General features: G+C 65.9%; 3 protein-coding genes across 7 annotated transcripts; all 3 read left to right on the top strand.

Moving 5' to 3' along the window:
• Positions 1–910: 910 nt before the first annotated feature.
• LOC136375139 (kinesin-like protein KIF1C) lies at positions 911–8,257 on the top strand. The gene is given in 24 exon segments (XM_066340494.1): positions 911–937; positions 1,270–1,328; positions 1,420–1,603; positions 1,690–1,733; positions 1,735–1,753; positions 2,165–2,308; positions 2,310–2,344; positions 2,431–2,542; positions 3,089–3,166; positions 3,259–3,324; positions 3,430–3,521; positions 3,600–3,662; positions 3,766–3,887; positions 4,562–4,674; positions 4,785–4,864; positions 4,982–5,057; positions 5,148–5,227; positions 5,314–5,408; positions 5,666–5,749; positions 6,030–6,192; positions 6,274–6,331; positions 6,605–7,249; positions 7,515–7,560; positions 7,563–8,257. Coding segments are annotated over 24 exon segments (2,925 nt in total). The 3' UTR covers positions 8,003–8,257.
• Positions 8,258–8,537: 280 nt separating this feature from the next.
• PCOLCE (procollagen C-endopeptidase enhancer) lies at positions 8,538–13,184 on the top strand. Its single transcript, XM_066340506.1, is given in 9 exon segments — positions 8,538–8,731; positions 9,112–9,136; positions 9,138–9,230; positions 9,651–9,909; positions 11,308–11,432; positions 11,769–11,905; positions 12,230–12,501; positions 12,703–12,876; positions 12,959–13,184. Coding segments are annotated over 9 exon segments (1,359 nt in total). The 5' UTR covers positions 8,538–8,600; the 3' UTR covers positions 13,102–13,184.
• Positions 13,185–13,842: 658 nt separating this feature from the next.
• Positions 13,843–18,436, top strand: LRCH4 (leucine rich repeats and calponin homology domain containing 4). Of its 5 annotated transcripts, none has more exons than XM_066340501.1 (17): positions 13,844–14,123; positions 14,564–14,708; positions 14,794–14,920; positions 14,992–15,097; positions 15,177–15,313; positions 15,385–15,458; positions 15,540–15,636; positions 15,733–15,790; positions 15,882–15,928; positions 16,013–16,059; positions 16,132–16,209; positions 16,332–16,371; positions 16,490–16,577; positions 16,651–16,700; positions 16,806–16,898; positions 17,243–17,305; positions 17,384–17,923. In XM_066340501.1, exons 1-17 carry the CDS (start codon positions 13,928–13,930, stop codon positions 17,624–17,626), a joined length of 1,689 nt encoding a protein of 562 aa, XP_066196598.1. In that variant the 5' UTR covers positions 13,844–13,927; the 3' UTR covers positions 17,627–17,923. The 5 variants fall into 5 exon arrangements, with proteins under 5 accessions (XP_066196599.1, XP_066196598.1, XP_066196602.1 ...); XM_066340505.1 differs by having other exon boundaries at positions 13,845–14,123; positions 17,243–17,310; positions 17,390–17,631; XM_066340504.1 differs by lacking the exon at positions 17,384–17,923 and adding an exon at positions 18,226–18,436 and having other exon boundaries at positions 13,847–14,123.
• Positions 18,437–18,466: the final 30 nt, after the last annotated feature.

Raw genomic sequence — 18,466 nt, forward strand, 5'->3', positions numbered from 1 at the left:
CTTTTGGGGTGTCTTGGAGGTGGTGGGTTTAGGGGGTGTCACGGGGGTTCGAGTGGGGCCTCTGGTCCCTAAAAGGCGAGTTAGGGATCCTATATGGGAGGTTTAGGGGAGGTTATATGGGGCTGTAGGAATTTGGCTTAGAGGAACACCAGGGTTATAAGAAGCAGGTTAGGGGAACATCTGGGGGAAGTTGAGGAATCTCAGGGTTCCTGGCAGGTAGGGTCAGGGCAGGGGTCCCACTGGGGGTTTGAGGGATCTGAGGGCTGGAGAGAGTGAGTTTATGGGGCGATACGGGTTGTAGAGTCAGGTTTAGAAAAGCTGTAGTTGTGTTTGGGGGTGTCTCGGGGGTGTAGAGGGCGTATTTAGGGGTGCTGATGCCAGCGTTGGGCCTCTCGGGGTCACAGGGGTCACAGCCTTTGTTTCCCATGGTGGGGTGGGGCTCAGGCCCGGAGATGGGACCCCCGCATTTTGGGGGGGGGGTCAGTGGCAGCCGCGGGCGGGGTGGGGTGTCCACGTGCTGTTTACACTGCCCTGGAATCACCCGGGACTGGGAGATCCAGAGGCGACCTCTCACCCCCCCTCTTCCTCTTCCCTAACCCCAATTCCCACCCTTTGCCCCCAGCCCTGACCTTTGACCCGCCAAGGTGCCACCTGTGCTTTGGAGGTGTGGGGACGGTCGGGCTGGGGGCTCTTTCATCACCACCTCACCCCGGCACCGCCCCGGTTTATTTTTAGGGCTCTCCTTGGGCGGGATTGAGGGTGGGACACGGATCCGGCCCCCCCTTTCCCTCCCTGCAGCCCTGGCTGGGGCGATTGCTGGGGGGGGCATGAGCGGGGGTCCCCCGCAGCTGGCACAGGGGTCCCGGCGGGTGACGTTCCTGTGTCACCCCAGGGTGACGCTGCCGGGGCAATGGCTGGCGCCTCGGTGAAGGTGGCGGTCAGAGTCCGGCCCTTCGCGCGCGGGAGAGCAGCCGCCAGGCCAAGTGCGTTATCCAGATGCAAGGAACACCCACCTGTGGAGTGAGGGGCGCGCGGGAGGAGGGTCTCAAGAGGGAACGACCCCCCCCAGGGGTGGGGGATTGCGGGTGTGGGAACCCCCCCACCCCGTCCCCGTCCTTGTCCCGTGCTGGCCTCGGGCCCAGAGGACCAGCTGCCGCCGGGCTAAAAATAGCAACGGTGAGGTTTTTTTGGGGGGGGTGACGGTGCTGTGGGGGTTGGGGGGTGACGTGGTGGGGTCACCCCAAGCCCGTTGTCACCTCCCCACCGCAGGCATCACCAACCCCAAGCTCCCCAAAGACGCCCACCAACACATTCACCTTCGACTACTCGTACTGGTCCACCACCTCGGTGAGTGCCCGTGGGCAGGTGCCAGGGGACCCTCGGGGGGCTCCGGGGGTCCCTCACCTCACTCCCCCGCAGGAGGAGGACCCCAACTTCGCCTCGCAGCGCCGGGTGTACCAGGATATCGGGGAGGAGGATGCTGGCGCACGCCTTCGAGGGCTACAACGTCTGCATCCGGGCCTACGGCCAGACCGGCGCCGGCAAGTCCTACACCATGATGGGGCGGCAGGAGCCGGGGGCAGCGGGCGGGATTATCCCGCAGGTCCGGGGCCTGGGGGGGCTCCCGAGGGGCTTGGGAAGGGCTGGAGCCCCCCCACAGCCCCCAGCTCAAACGCTGCTCGCCTGCAGCTCTGCGAGGATCTGTTCACCCGTGTTTCTCGGAAGAGTCACCTGACTTTCTTTTTCTGTGGAGGTGAGAGGGATTGGGAGTTGGGGGAAGTGTCTCCTGAGCTCCCCTTCTCTGTGAGGTGAGGTGGGTTTGAGGGTTCAGGGTATCACCCCCGGCTTGCAGACCTCCCCCGGCAATTTGGGTGTTCAGCTCTTGCAGACTCACCCCACAGCCTTCACAACAGTTTGGGGGTTCATCTGCTACCCAGCCCAACATTTTGGGGATTCAGCTGTGCCCCCAGCCAGCAGTTTGGTAGCTTCCCCACTCACCATTCCAGGGATTCCTCCCCCAACATCCCCAGCAATCTGGGGGTGGCCCCCAAAGTTGGCTTTCACTTGCTCCCGGTTTGGATCTTTTCCTCCCACCATTTTGGTGGTTTCACCCCCTGACCTCCACGGCTTTTGGGGACCCTCCTGACCGTGTTGGGGCCCCCAGGTGAGCTACCTGGAGATCTACTGCGAGCGGGTGCGGGACCTGCTGAACCCCAAGAGCCGAGGGGGGCTGCGGGTGCGGGAGCACCCCCTGCTCGGACCCTACGTGCAGGACCTGTCCCGTCTCGCCGTCGCCTCCTTCGCCGACAATCGCCGACCTCATGGACAGCGGCAACAAGGCCAGGTGTGGCACGGAGGGCCACGGGGGCACCCCCCAAAGCCCCCCAAACGCCCCCCAGGCACCGAGGGTCCCCCCAAACTCCCCCGCAGGACAGTGGCAGCCACGAACATGAACGAAACGAGCAGCCGCTCGCACGCCGTGTTCACCATCGTGTTCAGCCAGCGCCGCCGGGACCCGCTCAGCGACCTCACCACGGAGAAGGTCAGGGGAGCCCAGAGTCACCCCGAAATCTGTCCCGCCCCCAAAATCCCCCTGAAATCGCCCCCTGCGTTCTCCCAAGTACCCCCCAAAATTCGCTGTCATCTTCAGTCGGCACCCGCTGATACTGCTGGGTGATCTCACTGCAAGGAAGGCCAGGGTGCCCCAAAATCCCTGAGACTCCCCTAAAGTCTCCACTAAATCCCACCTCCAAAAGCACCGCCCGAATCCACCCTTAGAACCCACAAAACAACCCCAAAATCCAGGCCATCACCCATCATTCTCCCTGAGTTACCCCAAATTCCATGCTGAATTCCCCCACGCTCCTGAAAATATCCCCAAATCCCCACTAAACCTCCTCCAAACCCCCTCCCAAACACACCCAAATTTCCTCCACATCCCTGCCATTCTCTCCACTCCCTCAAATCACTCCACAATTCCACAACACCACCCAAACCCCCCCCAAATTCCCCCCCCAAATCCCCTCACACCCCCATTTCGCCCCGGAATTCCCTCCTAGATCCCCCCAAATCCCCCTGCCCCCCCCAGGTGAGCCGCATCAGCCTGGTGGACTTGGCAGGCAGTGAACGCGCCGACACCTCGGGGGCCAAGGGCATCCGCCTCAAGGTGAGCCGTGACCCCCTGCACCCCACAAAAAAGAGGGGGTGACTCCCCCCGGGGCCCTTCTGAGCCTTGCTCCTCTTCCTCCCCGCCCCCAGGAAGGCGCCAACATCAACAAGTCCCTGACCACTCTGGGCAAGGTCATCTCTGCCCTGGCCGAGGCGGTGAGTCTGGGGGTCACCCCTCTACTTGCAGCCACCCTCGGGGGTCTCCTCCTTTTGTGGGGAGCCCTCAGGACCCTCCTGTTCCCTCTTCCCCCTCCCCAACAGACCAGCAAGAAGAAGAAGCCAGATTTCATCCCGTACAGGGACTCGGTGCTGACGTGGCTGCTGAAGGAGAACCTGGGTGGGTTTGGGGAGGAGCAGGGTGGGGCACGAGGAGGTTTTTCGGGGTTCCCAGCCCCGCTAACAGTGTCCCCACAGGCGGAACTCCCGCACAGAGCCATGATCGCGGCGCTGAGCCCGGCCGACAGCAACTACGAGGAGACGCTGAGCACCCTTCGGTGAGGGAGAGGAGGGCAGCTCTGGGGGGCTCTCGTTGGGTTTTGGGGTGCGGGGAGGGGCGGCCCCAGCCCTGATCCTGCCCTTTTTCTCCCTGACCCCCAGCTACGCCGACCGCACGAAGCAGATCCGGTGCCACGCCGTGATCAACGAGGACCCGAACGCGCGGCTGATCCGGGAGCTGCGGGAGGAGGTGACACGGCTGCGGGAGCTGCTCAGTGCCCAGGGTGAGGGGCTGTGGTGGGGAGTTTTTGGGGCTGTGATGGGCCTTTAGGGGTTTTGAGAGGCCACAGGAGCTGCTCAGTGCCCAGGGTGAGGGGCTGTGATGGGCCTTTAGGGGTTTTGAGAGGCCACAGGAGCTGGTCGGTGCCCAGGGTGAGGGGCTGTGATGGGGATTTCTCGGGGCTGTGATGGGCCTTTAGGGGTTTTGAGAGGCCATGGGAGCTGCTCAGTGCCCAGGGTGAGGGGCTGTGGTGGGGAGTTTTTGGGGCTGTGATGGGCCTTTAGGGGTTTTGAGAGGCCACAGGAGCTGGTCGGTGCCCAGGGTGAGGGGCTGTGATGGGCCTTTAGGGGTTTTGAGAGGCCGTGGGAGCTGCTCAGTGCCCAGGGTGAGGGTCTGGGCAGGGTTTGGGGTTGTGAGGATGGAGTTAAAGGGCTGTTGTGGGTTCTAGGGGTGAGATTTAGGGGATTTTACAGTGGAGATGGATTTGGGGTATTGGTTGCAGAGGGGTTTTAGGGGGAGAAGAGATTTGGGGGCAGAGCTAAGGTGGGCTTTGGGGGCACAAGGGGTCTAGGGGACAGTGTGGGGGGCACAGCTGTGCTGCTGGGGGGACAGTGAGGGTTTGATATGGGGTGCAGGAGGCAACACACCCCCCCAAAACAGGCCCCCATCTTCCCCCAGGTCTCCAAGACACCACTGTCTCTGCCCCCCCTGCCACAACATCCCCCACCCTCAATGGGGGTCCGGGGCTGGAACCCCCCCTGGGCCCTACCGAGGCCATGGAGCGACTGCAGGTGACCCTAAAACACCTTCCAGCCCCTCCCCTGATCCACAGGGCCTCAGGGGGTCTGAGACCCCCTCCCCCAAACTGTGGGGGCCCCCCCACAATCTTTGCTCCCCACAGGAGACGGAGAAAATCATCGCGGAGCTCAACGAGACGTGGGAGGAGAAACTGCGACGGACAGAGGCCCTGAGGCTGGAGCGGTGAGGGGGCCCCAAACCCCCACCACGACCCCCCAAAACGTTCCCACAGCCCCTCAAAGCCCTCTGGGCCCCCCTACACTGTCTTGCCTCGCCCCCCAATTCCCTGTGCTCCCCCAGGGAAGCTCTGCTGGCTGAGATGGGGGTGGCTCTGCGGGAGGACGGTGGCACCGTCGGCGTGTTCTCCCCCAAAAAGGTGAGTCAGAGGGGGCTGGGGGACCCCACCGTGAGGGACCCCACCCACCCTGACTCTGCTTTTATTTTTGTGCCCCCCTTCTGCCAAAAGACCCCGCACTTGGTGAACCTCAACGAGGACCCACTGATGTCCGAGTGCCTCCTGTACCACATCAAGGACGGTGTGACCAAGTGAGTGGGGGGGCTGCGGCACCCCCGAACCCCCTCTGTCCCCCACCCAGGCCACTTGGGCCCCCCTCAACTTGCCCCCATTCCAGGGTGGGCCAGGTGGATGTGGACATCAAGCTGTCAGGGCCGTTCATCCGGGAGCAGCACTGCCTCTTCCGCAGCCGCCCCGACCCCTCGGGGGAAGGTACGGAATTCAGCAGGGGGGGCGCCAGATTTTGGGGTGCCCCCCTTGCCCAACCCCCTCCCGGCACACCTTAATTCCTCTTTCTCCCCCCCCAAACGCTGCCACTGGAGCAGGTCACCAAGGTCCCCCCAGGTACCGCTCCCCCCGTGCCGGTGGGGCTGGGGGGTTTGGGGCAGTGGGGGGTGGGATTTGGGGGTTCCCCTGCCTCAGTTTAGCGGGGAGGTGACTCGCCTTCCCTTTGTTGTCTCCTCCTGAAGTTGTGGTGACCCTGGAGCCGTGTGAGGGGGCTGAGACCTACGTCAACGGGAAGCAGGTGACGGAGCCGGTGGTGCTCAAGTCGGGTAGGGACCCCCAAAGCCCTCCCAGATCTCTGTGTGTCTCCCCAAAATCCCCCCTCAGATCCCTGTGGCTCTCGCTTGAACCCTCCCAAAAATCTCAGCGTACCCCCCCCCAAACTCCCTCAACCTCCCACGAATCCTGTGTCACCCCCAAATTTTCTCTCTAATCCATTATGACACTCTCAACCCTCCGCTTCCCACCTAAATCCCCCCAAAACCCCTATGACCCTGCCCAAATCTCCCCTTAATCCCCCTGTGACCCCTCCAACTCTCCCCAAACCAGGCCACCGCCTAATTTTGGGGAAGAACCACGTGTTCCGCTTCACGCACCCGGAGCAGGCGCGGCGGGAGCGGGAACGGGGGGCGTCCCCTGGGCCCCCCCCGGACTGGAACCTGGCACAGCGAGAGCTGCTGGAGCAGCAGGGCATCGACATGCGTCTCCAGAGGTGGGGATGTACCCCGGGGACACTTGGGGTCTGCCCCGGGGGTGCTCTGGGGGCTCATCCTCTGTGTGTCCCCCACCCCAGGCTCCAGGACCTGGAGAACCAACCCCAGCTGGAGAAGGAAGTGTCCGAGCAGCCGCAGGTGAGGGAGGCATCCTTTGGGAATTCTGGGCTTCCCTGTGAGCACCCTGGGTTCCCCTAGTGTCCCCTGAGTGTTCGACAGGCGTCCCGTAGATAGTCTCTGATCGTTACAGGATGTAGTTGGGTGGCCCCTGGTGTCACAGCTGTCCCCTGGGTCCCTCTAGTGTCCCGTGAGTGTCGTGGACGTGTCTCGGGGGTTTTCTGGGTATCCCTCGGGGCTGTTTTCAGGTGTCCACGCTGGGCAGCTCCCACCTTCTCCGTGTCCCCCCCGCAGCCCCCCGCCGCTGACGACCCCCGGTGCTACGAGGCCGGCTGGCGCCTGATCTCGTCGCTGCGCCAGGCGCTGCCGGCGCCCGCCGTGCGCTCGGTGCTGCGCCGCGCCGGGCTCCCGCTGCCGGCCCCGGGGAAGCGCCGGGAGCCGCTGCGCGTCTACCAGATCCCGCAGCGCCGCCGGGGATCCCCCACCCCGGCCTCGCCGTCCCCGTCGCCGTCGCCGTCGCCGTCGCCGTGGGTGACCATGGCCGACCTGAAGGCTCAGGCCGTGCGGGAGCTGAGCCTGGAGGTGGCCCTGCGGGAGCCGCGGCCGGCGCGCCGGGAGCTGGAGGCGCTGAGCCTGGCGCGGCTGCGGGAGCTGTGCCGGCGCCACGGAAAACGGGAGCCCACGGAGCGCGACGGCTGGCGGGCGGTGGCCAGGGACGTGTGGGACGCCGTGGGCGGCGGCGAGGAGGACGAGGGCGGCGGCGGCGGCGGTGGTGGTCCCGGCGAGCAGGTGAGCGAGGTGGAGGGGCTGCGGCTGCACCTGGACAGGCTGGCGGGGATCCTGCGGGAGGTGAAGCGGCAGAACAGCGCCAAGGACGAGCAGATCCGCGCCCTTCGCGACCGCGTGGGGCAGATGGAGCGCGTCATCCCGCTGCCGCCGGTGAGGGTCTGCCTCGCGTACCCTGACCCGCGGCACCCCCGAAGACCCCCGGCGTGGGGGTCTGCCCGCCCACGGCCCTGAGTGTGCCCATCCACCCTTCCGTGGGTCCCCCGCAGCACCCCGCGACCCCCTAACGGAGATCCGAGCTGCCCCACGCAGCGCTCTGATGCCACAAATCCGCCCCTTGACGCCCCAAAATTGTCCCTGTCACCCCGCAGCCCCCCACACCAGACTCCTCTAACCCCTCTCTCCTCCCCTCCTTCAGGACGATGGTGACGAGGCTGAGCCGCCCCCCCAAGAAGCCCCCCAAGAAGCCCCCAGGAGCGCCCCCAGCCCAGCACGGACGGAGGGTCTCCGCCGCCCTCGCCCCCGTCGGCGGCGGCGGCGCGGCTGTGCCGGCTCATGGAGCAGGACCCGGCGTTCCGGCGGGGGCGGCTGCGCTGGCTGCGCCAGGAGCAGGCCCGGCTCATGGGGGGCGGCCCGCAGACCCCCCAGAGCCCTCGCCGGCCCCCGCGCTTCCACCCGGCCCCCCAGGACTCCAAGCTGCGTTTCCCCTTCAAGAGCAACCCCCAGCACCGCCTGGCTTGGGGGGCCGGGGGGGACTGCCCCCAAGCCGAAAACAGCCCCCCCCCGCCGCCCCCTCCCTCGGGGCGTCCCCGCCGGGGGTCCCTGGACGGGGGGTCCCCACCCCCGCCCCGTGTCCGCCGCCAGCGCTCCGCTCCCGACCTGAAGGCGCGGGGCCCCATCCCGTAGCGGGTGTGGGATTTTGGGGGCGCGCCCTCCCCCAGAATGGACAATCACGGCCTCTCCGCCCCCCTCCCCACAATCGGGGGATGTCCCCGCCGGGGAGGCGCCCAGCTGCTGTCACACTGCCCCCCCCCGTGTGTGTGTGTGTCTGTGGGAGGGGCCCTCGGGCAGGAGGACCCCGCTTCTTACGGGGGAGTCCCTAATTAATTGTGGCGATCCCGCTAATTAAAAAGAAGCGCCTCTTTTGTGGCCCCCTCCCCATTCTGGTGCCTCCTCTCTGCTGGCCCCGCCCACTCCAGCCTGGCAGCTCCAGGCCACGCCTCCGTTACGCCTCTTGGGGCGGAGCCGAGCGGAGTCTCCGCCCACACTCCGAAGCACCGCCCCTAACTATTTATGAATGCATTCTGGGCGTGGTGTTTGAGAAAGCCCCGCCCCCTCACGCAAGCCATTTGAAGTGGCGCCCTGAGTCCCGCCCCTTTTGGGCGTGTCGCTCCGTGGCCTCGCCCCTTCCCGTTGATGACCGCCCCCCTCCCTGCCCGTACCCCCGGTCCCCTCCCGGCCCCGTTCGCCCCGTTCCGGCCCCGTTCGCCCCGGCCCGGCCGCCATGAGCCGCCTCGGGCCGCCGCCGCTGCCGCTGCTGCTGCTCGGGGCGCTGGGGGCTCTTATCCCGGTCCCGGCCGCGGGGCAGGAGCCGGCCCCGAGCCCCCCGCCCAGCGCCCGACCCAACGCCAGCAGGTAACGGCACCCCCGGTACCGGACGGGCCCCCCCGGGACAGGACAGGGCAGGACACGGCGGCCCCGGGACGGGACCTCCCCCAGAACGTGGCACCCCGGGACTCCCCCGCGGACAGGGCTTGGCCCGAGGCGGGACATTCCCGGGACGGGACACCCTCGTCCCGGAGCCCCGCGCGGTCCCGGACACCCCCCGGGCACCGGGACGTTTTTGCTCCTGGGTCCAGAACCCCAGCCACGAGCTGGGAGCCCCCTCAGACACCCGGGATCGGCCCAAGACTCCCCGGAACCGGGACCCCGCACAGCCCGGGACCCCTCTCCGAGGATCTGGGATCCCCCGAGCTCCGGTTTCCCCCCGTTCTGAGCCCCCCGTGTCCCCCCAGGCCGGTGTTCCCGGTGTTCCCGTGCGGGGGGGGACCATCGCGGGGAGTCGGGGTTCATCGCCAGCGAGGGCTTCCCGCGGCACTACCCCCCCGGCAGCAACTGCACCTGGACCATCACGGTACGGACCCCCCGGGACCCCCGTCACCTGCCCCCCAACCGCACCCTGCTCACCCCGATCCATCCAGGGACACCCCAACCCTCCCCACAATGCGGGCTTCCCCCTTGGCTGTCCCAGCTCTTCCCCTCCCTGTGTCCCCAGGTGTTCCCGTGTCCCGCAGGGGGCTGAGGGACAGGTGGTGACACTGCTCTGTGTCCCCCTGATGTGACTTCGTGCCGCCCCCCTCAGAAACCCAAGGGCCACGCGGTAATGTGCCGATGTCCCCGGTGTTCCTGCTGTCCCCTGATGCCCACCCCGGCCCTTCGCTGTCCCCACGGCCCCCTAGGTCCATGAAGACCGGGAGGTGTCACCCCAAAGTCCCCAAAGTCCCCGTCACCCCCCCCCCCAGCTGCCCGAGGGTGACCCCGCGATGTCCCCCAGGTCCCCGAGGGCCAGGTGGCCACCCTGTCCTTTCGCATCTTCGACCTGGAGCCGGACCCCCTGTGCCGCTTCGACGCCCTCTCGGTGTTCGGGGGCCACGGCCCCGGGGCGCCGCTTTTGGGGCGCTTCTGCGGCACTTTCCGTCCTGGGGCTCTGCGGGCGCCCCAAAACCGGCTCCGGCTGCACATGGAGAGCGACGGCGGCACGGCCGGGAGGGGCTTCCTGGCCTGGTTCAGCGCCGGCAGCCCCCCAACCAACGGTGGGTGCCAGAGGGGCTGGCGGGGAGACCCCCCCAATAAAATAAAATAAAATAGAACAACGGGGAGGGAGCACCGCCGGCGGGGAGCAGGGACAATCCCACGGGGACACCCCCAAAACCACCCAAAGACATCCCTGGTGACGTGGAGAACTCCAAAATCCTATAGAGACATCTCCAAAGTCTTGTGGAGACCCCAACATCCCACATAGACCCCCCCAAAACTCCCAGGAGAGCTCCAAAACCGCGTGGGCTGAGAGGCCGAAACCCCGTTCCAGGGGGTCCTGGGGGTCTTGGGGTGAGATGGGGAAAGAGAGAAAAGCTGAGAAGTTGGGAAAAGCGTGAGGAGAAAGCGCTGGGAATGAGAAGAAAGTGTGAATGGAAAAGGAGGGAAAGGTGTGAAACTGAAACCAGAGGGGAGAAACCCTGATGGGGAAATGGGTAAATGTGAGAAAATAAAATAAAATAAAATAAAATAAAAAAGAGGGAAATGAAAGAAAAGTGTGAGGGAGAAATGGAAATGGGGGACAGAAAATGGGGGGAAAGTGTAAGGAGTAAACAGGGAAAGGAGGGAAAGTGCAAGGGAATAAAGGAGGGGAAAGCTGAGGAGAAAAGGAGGGGAAAGTGTGAAGGGATATGGAGAAAAATAAGAGGAAAATAAAAAAATGAGGGCAAAAAAATCAAAATAAAAATTTTTTAAAATGGAGGGGAAAATGACTGAAAAGAAAGGAAAAGTTTGATGGAAAAGCCAGAGGGAAAAATGGGGCAAAGTGTCAGGAAAAAGTGAAGGAAAAACTATGGCACAAAATGGAGGGAAAAGCTGAGTTGGAAAGGAGGACAGGGAGCACTGCCAGCGGAGAGCAGGAGCCCCTCAAACCCCCCCCAAGACCCCCATGGACACCCCCAAATCCATACGGAGACCCCCCAAAGCCACATAGAACATCCCACCCCCCCAATCCACCATGGAGCCCCCCCAAATCCCCACAGACACCCCAAAACCCCCCATGGAGACCCCCAAAGCCCCCCGCAGGTCCCCCCCCAATCCAGCCCAACCCTTTTGCAGGGGCCCCCCAGGGACGGCGGCGTTCGGGGGTCTTTAATAAACCCCATTTTTTCGGGGAGTCCTGGCACTATTTTGACGGTGAGTACGACCCCCCCCCCCCAAAAAAAAATACAAAAAAACATTCCCGGGGGGGGGTCTTGCTCCCCAAATTCCATCTCCTCTCCCAGTCGCAGGGTGGTTTTGGAGGAGCCCCCCCCAAATCTCTCCCCCAGTTTTGGGGGGTCTCAGGGACAGAGGAGATGCCGGCGGTGTGGGAAATGGGGGGGGGGGGGGGGCTGTGTCCGAACGCGTTTGTGCCCCCCAAAAATGTGACCCCGCCCTGCCCAACCCGCCCCCAGAGCATCAGTTTTGTGGTGGGCGGCTGGAGAAGGCCCAGGGGAGCCTCAACACCCCGAACTGGCCCGAGGAGAATTATCCCCCCGGGATCAGCTGCTCCTGGCACATCGTGGCCCCCCCCGACAAGGTTTGGGGGGTCCTGGGGGGATTTGGGGGGGTTTGGGGCGGCACCGGGGTCGTTCGGAGGTGTCAGAAGGATTTGGGGGAGTCGGAAGGGATTTGGGGGATTGGGGGGCTGGGGGGGGACAGGGCGGGTTTGGGGGACACAGGAGGTATTTGGGTGGGGGGTCAGAAATTCCTTTGGGGGGGGTCACAAGGGGATTTTGGGGGGTGGTTGAGGAGAGCCCGGGATGGCTCCGGAGAATTTGGGGAGGGGTCTGAAGGAGCCCGGGGGTTTCGGGGGGCTGCAGAGGGCTCTGGGGCCGGGGGTTTGAGCCCGGATTTGGGGCGGGGGGGGCTGCAGGTGGTGGAGCTGCGGTTCGGGAAGTTCGACGTGGAGCCCGACCCCCACTGTCGCTACGATTACGTGGCCGTCTTCGAGGGGGGGGCGCGGGACGACGCGCGGCGCCTCGGGCGCTTCTGCGGGGAGGAGACCCCCGGGTGAGCCCCCCCACACACCCCCAACCCCGTCTGAGCCCCCCAGAACTGTCCCGATCCCTCCCCAGCCCACCCCCTTCCCTCTTAAATCCCAAAACCACCCTTAATCCCCCCTGACAGCAACCTGAGACCCCCGCGACCACCCCCCCGAAACCTACCTGGGACTCCCCGAAACCCCTCCCGACCCCTGCGGATTCTCCCCGTTCCCTCCAAACCATCCGGATCCCCCCTGCGAGCCTCCTGCTGACCCCCCAACCCCTCCCTGGACCCCCCCGAGCCCCTCGGTGTCCCCCAGGAAAGCCCCCCGTGACCCCCGTGTGCCCCCAGCCCCATCGTCTCCAGCTCCCCGGAGCTGCTGGTGCAGTTCGTGTCGGACCTGAGCGTCACCGCCGACGGCTTCTCGGCCACTTACACCCTACGGGACCGGGGCAGCGCCGCCGAGACCCCCCCGGCAAAGCCCCGGGGGGGCGGGAAGGGGAAACCGCCCCCCAGCCCCAAAGCGGTGCCCCCCACGGCCGCCCCCGGGCCGGAGCCCCCCTGCCCGCAGCGCTGCCGCCGCGCCGGGACCCTGCAGAGCAACTTCTGCAGCAGCGACTTCGGTGAGAAACCCCCTCCCCAAAAAAACCCGAGGGGGGAGACCCCGAAATGGGGCACGGGCGGTGGAGGATGGGGGGAAACTGTGACTGGGGTGGCCCCAAAAGGGGGGAGGGGAGGGGAAGGGGAGGTCGGTCCCCCCCGAACCCCCAACCACGGTGTCCGAGGTTTTGGGGAGCCTGACCCCCCCATCCCTGCGCCTCCAGTGCTGACCGGGACGGTGAAATCGGTGTCTCGGGGCCCGCCGCAGGAGCCGGGCTGGGCCGTGGTCTCCGTCCTCAGCCTCTACAAGTCGGGGGGCCTGGGGGTCCCCCAGCCCGCCAAAGGGGCCACGCTGCGGCTGCAGCTGCCCTGCCGCCTCTGCCCCGCGCTCAAGAAAGGTGGGTGTGCCCATGGGGGTGCCTGGAGGGGTCTCTGCGCCCCCCCCCAGGTCCTGACACCCCCACCCCAAATCTCTTCCAGGCTCCAGCTACGTCCTGATGGGGCGGCTGGGGGCGGACGGGGGAGCGCTGCTGCCCCCCGACGCCTTCGTCGTGCCCTACCGCCCGCAGCAGCAGCAGATTTTGGGGAATCTCAGCAAACGCCCGTGCCGGGGGACCCCCTGAGACCCCCCCAGAGCTCCCCCGGACGGCCCCGCCTTGGGGGGACGCCCCCCGCACATACGCAAATAAAGGGTGCAGAGATGGAAGGTGTGAGCGGAGGTGCTGGGGGGACCCCGCCCTTGCTCCGCACTCGGGGGGGGGGGGCACAGATCCGGCCCCCGAAAAATGGGACCCCCCGAGACCTCCCCTTTAAATGGTGCGGCTTCTTTAAGAGGGGCGAGGGGAGGGGTTAAAAAGGGGGCGGGGACAGAACAGCGGCGGGGCCCGTTTGGGGGCGCGGCTTCCTACAAGGCAGGGGGCGTAGCTTAGCTCTGATTGGCTCTCTTTCTCATTCCCGGGCTGTCAATCATTGACGTGACTCCTGATTGGTGGAGCTGCCACGCCCCCGTTTACTTGCCGGGCTCCTATAGTCCCGCCTTTGTGTCAATCACGATTGGTTGGTTACGCGTCAATCTCGGGTGCTGCTCCCGCCCCGTCGATTTCAATTGGCCGATGCCGCCAAAATTGTCGAGGCCGTTGCCAGGGAACGAGCCCCACCTTCTCGCTCGCGATTGGTGAAGATTGTGCTTTGGTCGTGATTGGCTGCAGTTGGGCAGCGCACCCCCTGACCGGCTGATGACGATTGGCCAATTGCCCCATCAATCAAAGGGCAAAGTTCCGCACTCCTCCGCGCCGTGCCCCCCACTCACCCCGTCCGATTCGCCGCCTCCCCGCGCGCCCCTTGCTCTGATTGGCTGCCGCTCAGGCCCCGCCTGCGCGGCCGCGTCCGGAAGCGTCCGGGGCTCAGTCGGGCAGCGGCGGCCGCGGCGAGCGGAGCTCCGGGCTCGCCATGGCGGCGGGGGCGGCGGGGGCTGTCACGGCTGAGCTGCCGCCGCCGCTGGGCCGCCTGCCCGGAGGAGCCGGCACTGAGCGCGCCCTGGAAGAAGCAGAAGCCTCCGGCACCCTCAGCCTGGCCGGCCGGCGGCTACGCGCCTTCCCGGCAGCGGCGGCGCGGCGCTGGGACCTCAGCGACACCACACAGGCCGGTGAGGCCGCGGCCCCGGGGCAGGACCCCCGACCCTTCCCCACAGCCCGGGCTCACTCGGGGTGTTTCCCCGCGCCCAGGGGAAGCTGTGGGTGCCCCGCCTCCCTCGGCGCCTCCCGGAGCCCGAGGCCCGCGGGAGGTGCCGGAGGCGGGTGACGAGGGACGGGACGAGCCGGAGCGCCTGGTCCAGGCGGTCCGGCGGCTTCGGTTGTCCCCGTGGCAGCTGGGCGGCTCTGGGTCCACGGACGGGGCGGTTGGGATCCGTCAGCACCCCTGTCCCGGCGATCTGCGTCCTTATCCCTGGGGTGTGGTCCCTTGTCGCTGTCATTCCCTGTCCCTGGAGATCTCTTGCCCCTGTCAGTCCCCTCCCGAGGATGTCCCGTGCCCGTGGGTCCCCGTCCCTGTCCCGCATGTCCCGTGGTGTCCCGCTCGTCCCTCCAGACCTGTCCCGGAACCGTTTCGGGGAGGTTCCGGAGGCCGCTTGCCGCCTGGTCTCGCTGGAGGGGCTCAGCCTGTACCACAACTGCCTGCGCAGCGTCCCGCCGGCCATCGCCAACCTGCAGGCCCTGGCGCACCTGGACCTCAGGTACGGCCCAGCCCCGAGAGGGCCGTTCGGGGACGGGAGCGGGGCTTCCAGCAGCGCCCCGTGACCCCGCTGTGTCCCGCCGCAGCCGCAACCAGCTGAGCTCTCTGCCCGCCTGCCTCTGCCTGCTGCCCCTGCGCGTCCTCAACGCCAGCAACAACCGCCTGGCCCAGCTGCCCCCGAACCTGGGCTCCCTGCGAACGCTGCGGCAGCTGGTGAGCGCCGGGGGCCGGGCGGGAGCCCCGGGTCGGGCTGCGGCCCCGCTGAGCCCCGTTTTGCCCCGCAGGACGTCGGCTGTAACCGGCTGCGGGCGCTGCCGCCGGGGCTGGGGCAGCTGCGGGCGCTGCGGGACCTCAACGTGCGGCGGAACCAGCTGACGGCGCTGCCCGAGGGTGGGTGAGGGACTTGGGGAGGTCCCGCCGCTTTGGGAGGGTCCCCGTCGATCCCGTGTGTCCGTGTTCCCCCCGCCAGAGCTCTCGGAGTTGCCCCTGGTCCGGCTGGATTTCTCCTGCAACCGAGTGGTCGCGATTCCGCGCTGCTTCCGGCGGCTCCGGCACCTCCAAATCCTGCTGGCAGACAACAATCCCCTCCAGTTCCCCCCCGCCCAGGTGAGGGGGAGCCCGGGGGATCCCCTCGACCCCCCCAAAATCTCCACCTGACCCCTTTGTACCTCCCCCAGATCTGCCTGAAGGGCAAAGTCCACATCTTCAAGTACCTGGAAGCCGAGGCTGCTGCCCATCCTCCCCCGGCATGGTAAAGGGGGGCTCAGAGAGGGGGGTCCCCACTGCCCTGCCGGGGGTTTTGGGGGTCTCTCAGCGCCGTCTGCCCCCGCAGCCCCCCGGACGAGCCGTGTCCCCTCCGGCAGCGAGGGGGGCTGGACTCCGGCTTCCACAGCGTGGACAGCGGCAGCAAGCGCTGGTCGGGGAACGAGGTGGGATTTTGGGGGCATTTTGGGGGGCACAGGGGGGTCTGGGGTGTCCCCCAACCTGCCCCCCCAAACCGTGCACCCCCTTTGGCACCGTTTCAGTCCACGGACGAGTCCTCGGAGCCGTCCCGGCAGCACAGGGAGACACGCAGTGGGGCAGGTGAGGGGAGTGGGACCCCCAAAACACCCCCGGGACCTCCTGTCACCTTCTGAGGATCCCCTGTCACCCCCCCTGCCCCTTGTCCCTACAGCTGGTGACAGTGACCCGGAGCAGCTGGAGGAGGAGCCCTCACCTGAGGTGATGTCACCCCCCAAACCCTCTCTGACCCCCCTCAAGTTTTGGGGTTCTCTCCCCAAATCCTGGCCCCCCTTTATCCCCCAGGAGCAGCAGAGCCAGACCCCGAGAGGTGACACCCCTGAGGCTATCAGGTGAGGGCCTTGGGGAGGTCTGGGGGCTCAGGGAGGGATTGGGGGGGTTCTGATCCCCCTCTCTCCCTGCAGGGGGGTCCCCATCTCCCGGCGACGCCCCAAAAACCTGGAGGTGTGGATGGAGAGAGAGAGGGAGAGGAGTCGGGACAGGTACTGGGGCTTTGGGGTTGGGAATCGGGGCTGGGGGCAGACTGGGACAGGGTTTGGGGTGCTGGGAATGGGATCAGGAACGGGGACAAGGGACAGGCACTGGCTGCTCTCACCCCCCACAGGACCCACCCCCAGAGACCTCTGCAGGTGACACCGACACCGGTGAGGACCTGGGTGACCCCATTAGGCTCAGCCCTAATTAACACGGGCCTTAACTACCCCTTCCCCCAGGCTCAGCCCTAATTAACAGGAGAATTAATTGTACCCCTGCCTCCCCCAGGACCCCGATGGAGCCCCCGGCCCCCTCCCCAAGCCCAGCGCCTGCCTCAGCCCCTCCTGCTCCTCCTCCCGCAGTGCCACCAAGCCAGGTAGGACACGGCCCCCCGTGTGTCCCCTGCCCCGGTGCCCTCCAGGCCCTGAGCCCCCCATTTCTCCCCTCAGCCCCCCCAGACCCCGACCAGCAGCGGGAACTGATCGCTGAGATGCGACAGGTAACGACCCCCCCCCTCCCTTCCCCGTTTGTTTGGGGGGTGTTGGGGTCTGCTCCCCCCTCACACGTTTTTGGGGGGTCCCTGCTGTGCCCCCCACCCTCACAGAGCCTGGAGGCGCTGCTGCAGCTGCAGCTCCCGGAGGAGTTGGGGGACTCGGAGCTGCTGGGCCGTGTGGCCGCCCGCCTGCGCCCCTGGGCTGTGAGTGAGACCCCCAAAACACCCCCCTGCACCCCAAAACACCTCCCTGAAACCTCCCCGCACCCACCAGAACCCCAAAACATCCCTCTGAACCCCTGACACAGCCCCCTGACCCTCCCAAAATCTCCCACCGCCCCTCATTCTGCACAAAATCCTCTTCAGAACTCCTCCGAGACCCTTCTCTCCTCCCCAGGACCCCCCCAAAACCCCAAAATGCCTTTTAGGGCCCCTGAACCCCCCTGAACCCCAAACTCTCGCCTGACCCCTTTCCTAAGCCCCCGACACCTTTGTCACCCCAAGAAGCACCCCTCAAACCCTCCCTGGTGCCCTCTTTGCCCCCCCAGAGCCCCCCCAGGACCCGCCGGACGCCGCAGCCGCTCCCCTGCCGCCGCTCCGGCCTCCCCGAGGTACCGTTCTGGGGGGGAACCTTGATTTGGGGGGGGTCCCCGCGCTCTCCCGCAGCTGACGTGGGGTTCCCCCCCCAGGTGAAGCCCCCAGACCCCCGGCGCCCCCCCCCCCGGGCTGCTCTTCGCCCTCTTCTACGGCCTCCTCATGGCGCTGCTCGTCGCCGCCCACCGCGTGCTCTTTGGCTGCTGAGGGACCCCCGAACCCCCGGGAGCCCCCCAAAACCTCGGGGGGAACCCCCCCCGGCCCTGGGGGAACCCCCGGGGGTGAGGGTCCCGCCTCTGCACCTTTCCTTCCCCTCCCCTTCTTTTCTTGTGCCTTAATGCTGGGGAAACTGAGGCAGGGAAAGGGGAGGGGCTGAACCCCTCTTGCCCCCTCGGGGCTGTGACTTTAATTATTCATACTGTAATTATTATGAGTTATTATTATGAGGTTTATTATTATAATGAGTTGTCACTATTATAATGGGTTGTTATGATGAGGTGTTATACGGGACTGTGAGAATAGTAAGTTAATAATTACAGTTAATTGTAACTTAATTATGATGAAAGAATGTTAAAACACGGATGACCAAAATTTATTGTATTAATTATTATTAAAAATACTATATTTAACTATTATATCGTTGTTACTATAATTATTATAACAATGATTTTATTTCCAAGTATGGATATCCCACTCAAAATCATACTTGGTACATCCCTGTCCCTCCGTGACGACTCGGGGTCACCGGCCGGGACCAAAGCCTTGGGCGGGGGAGGGGGGGTTCAGTCCTGCCCATCTCCTGCTGCCACTGCTCCGCTTTTTGTCCGTTTTTCGCCCTTTCTGTGCCCAAAAGGGGATGCCCCCCGTCTCCGGCTGTGCTGCGCTGCCCCATGGAGCCCCTCTAAAGCCGCCCCACTGACTGCCCCTTCCCCGGCAGGTCCCGGACGAGCCGAGCCCCGCGGGAGGGGCCGGGCCCGCCCCCTAACGCCCCGCCCCCCGCCGGAAGCCCCGCCCCCAGCGCGGGCCTGGCGCCATCTTTGTTGAGGGCGCAGCGCCATGGCCGTGCCCGCAGCCCTGAGGCCCCGGCCGCCATCTTGGCTGAGGGCGCGTACGGAGACTATGGGGTCGCCATGTTTATTGAGGGCAAAGCGGCCTCAGCCGCGGCCGCCATCTTTACT

The sequence above is a fragment of the Sylvia atricapilla genome, unplaced genomic scaffold (assembly GCF_009819655.1).
Source record: "Sylvia atricapilla isolate bSylAtr1 unplaced genomic scaffold, bSylAtr1.pri scaffold_95_arrow_ctg1, whole genome shotgun sequence".
NCBI classification, from domain to species: Eukaryota; Metazoa; Chordata; class Aves; order Passeriformes; family Sylviidae; genus Sylvia; species Sylvia atricapilla.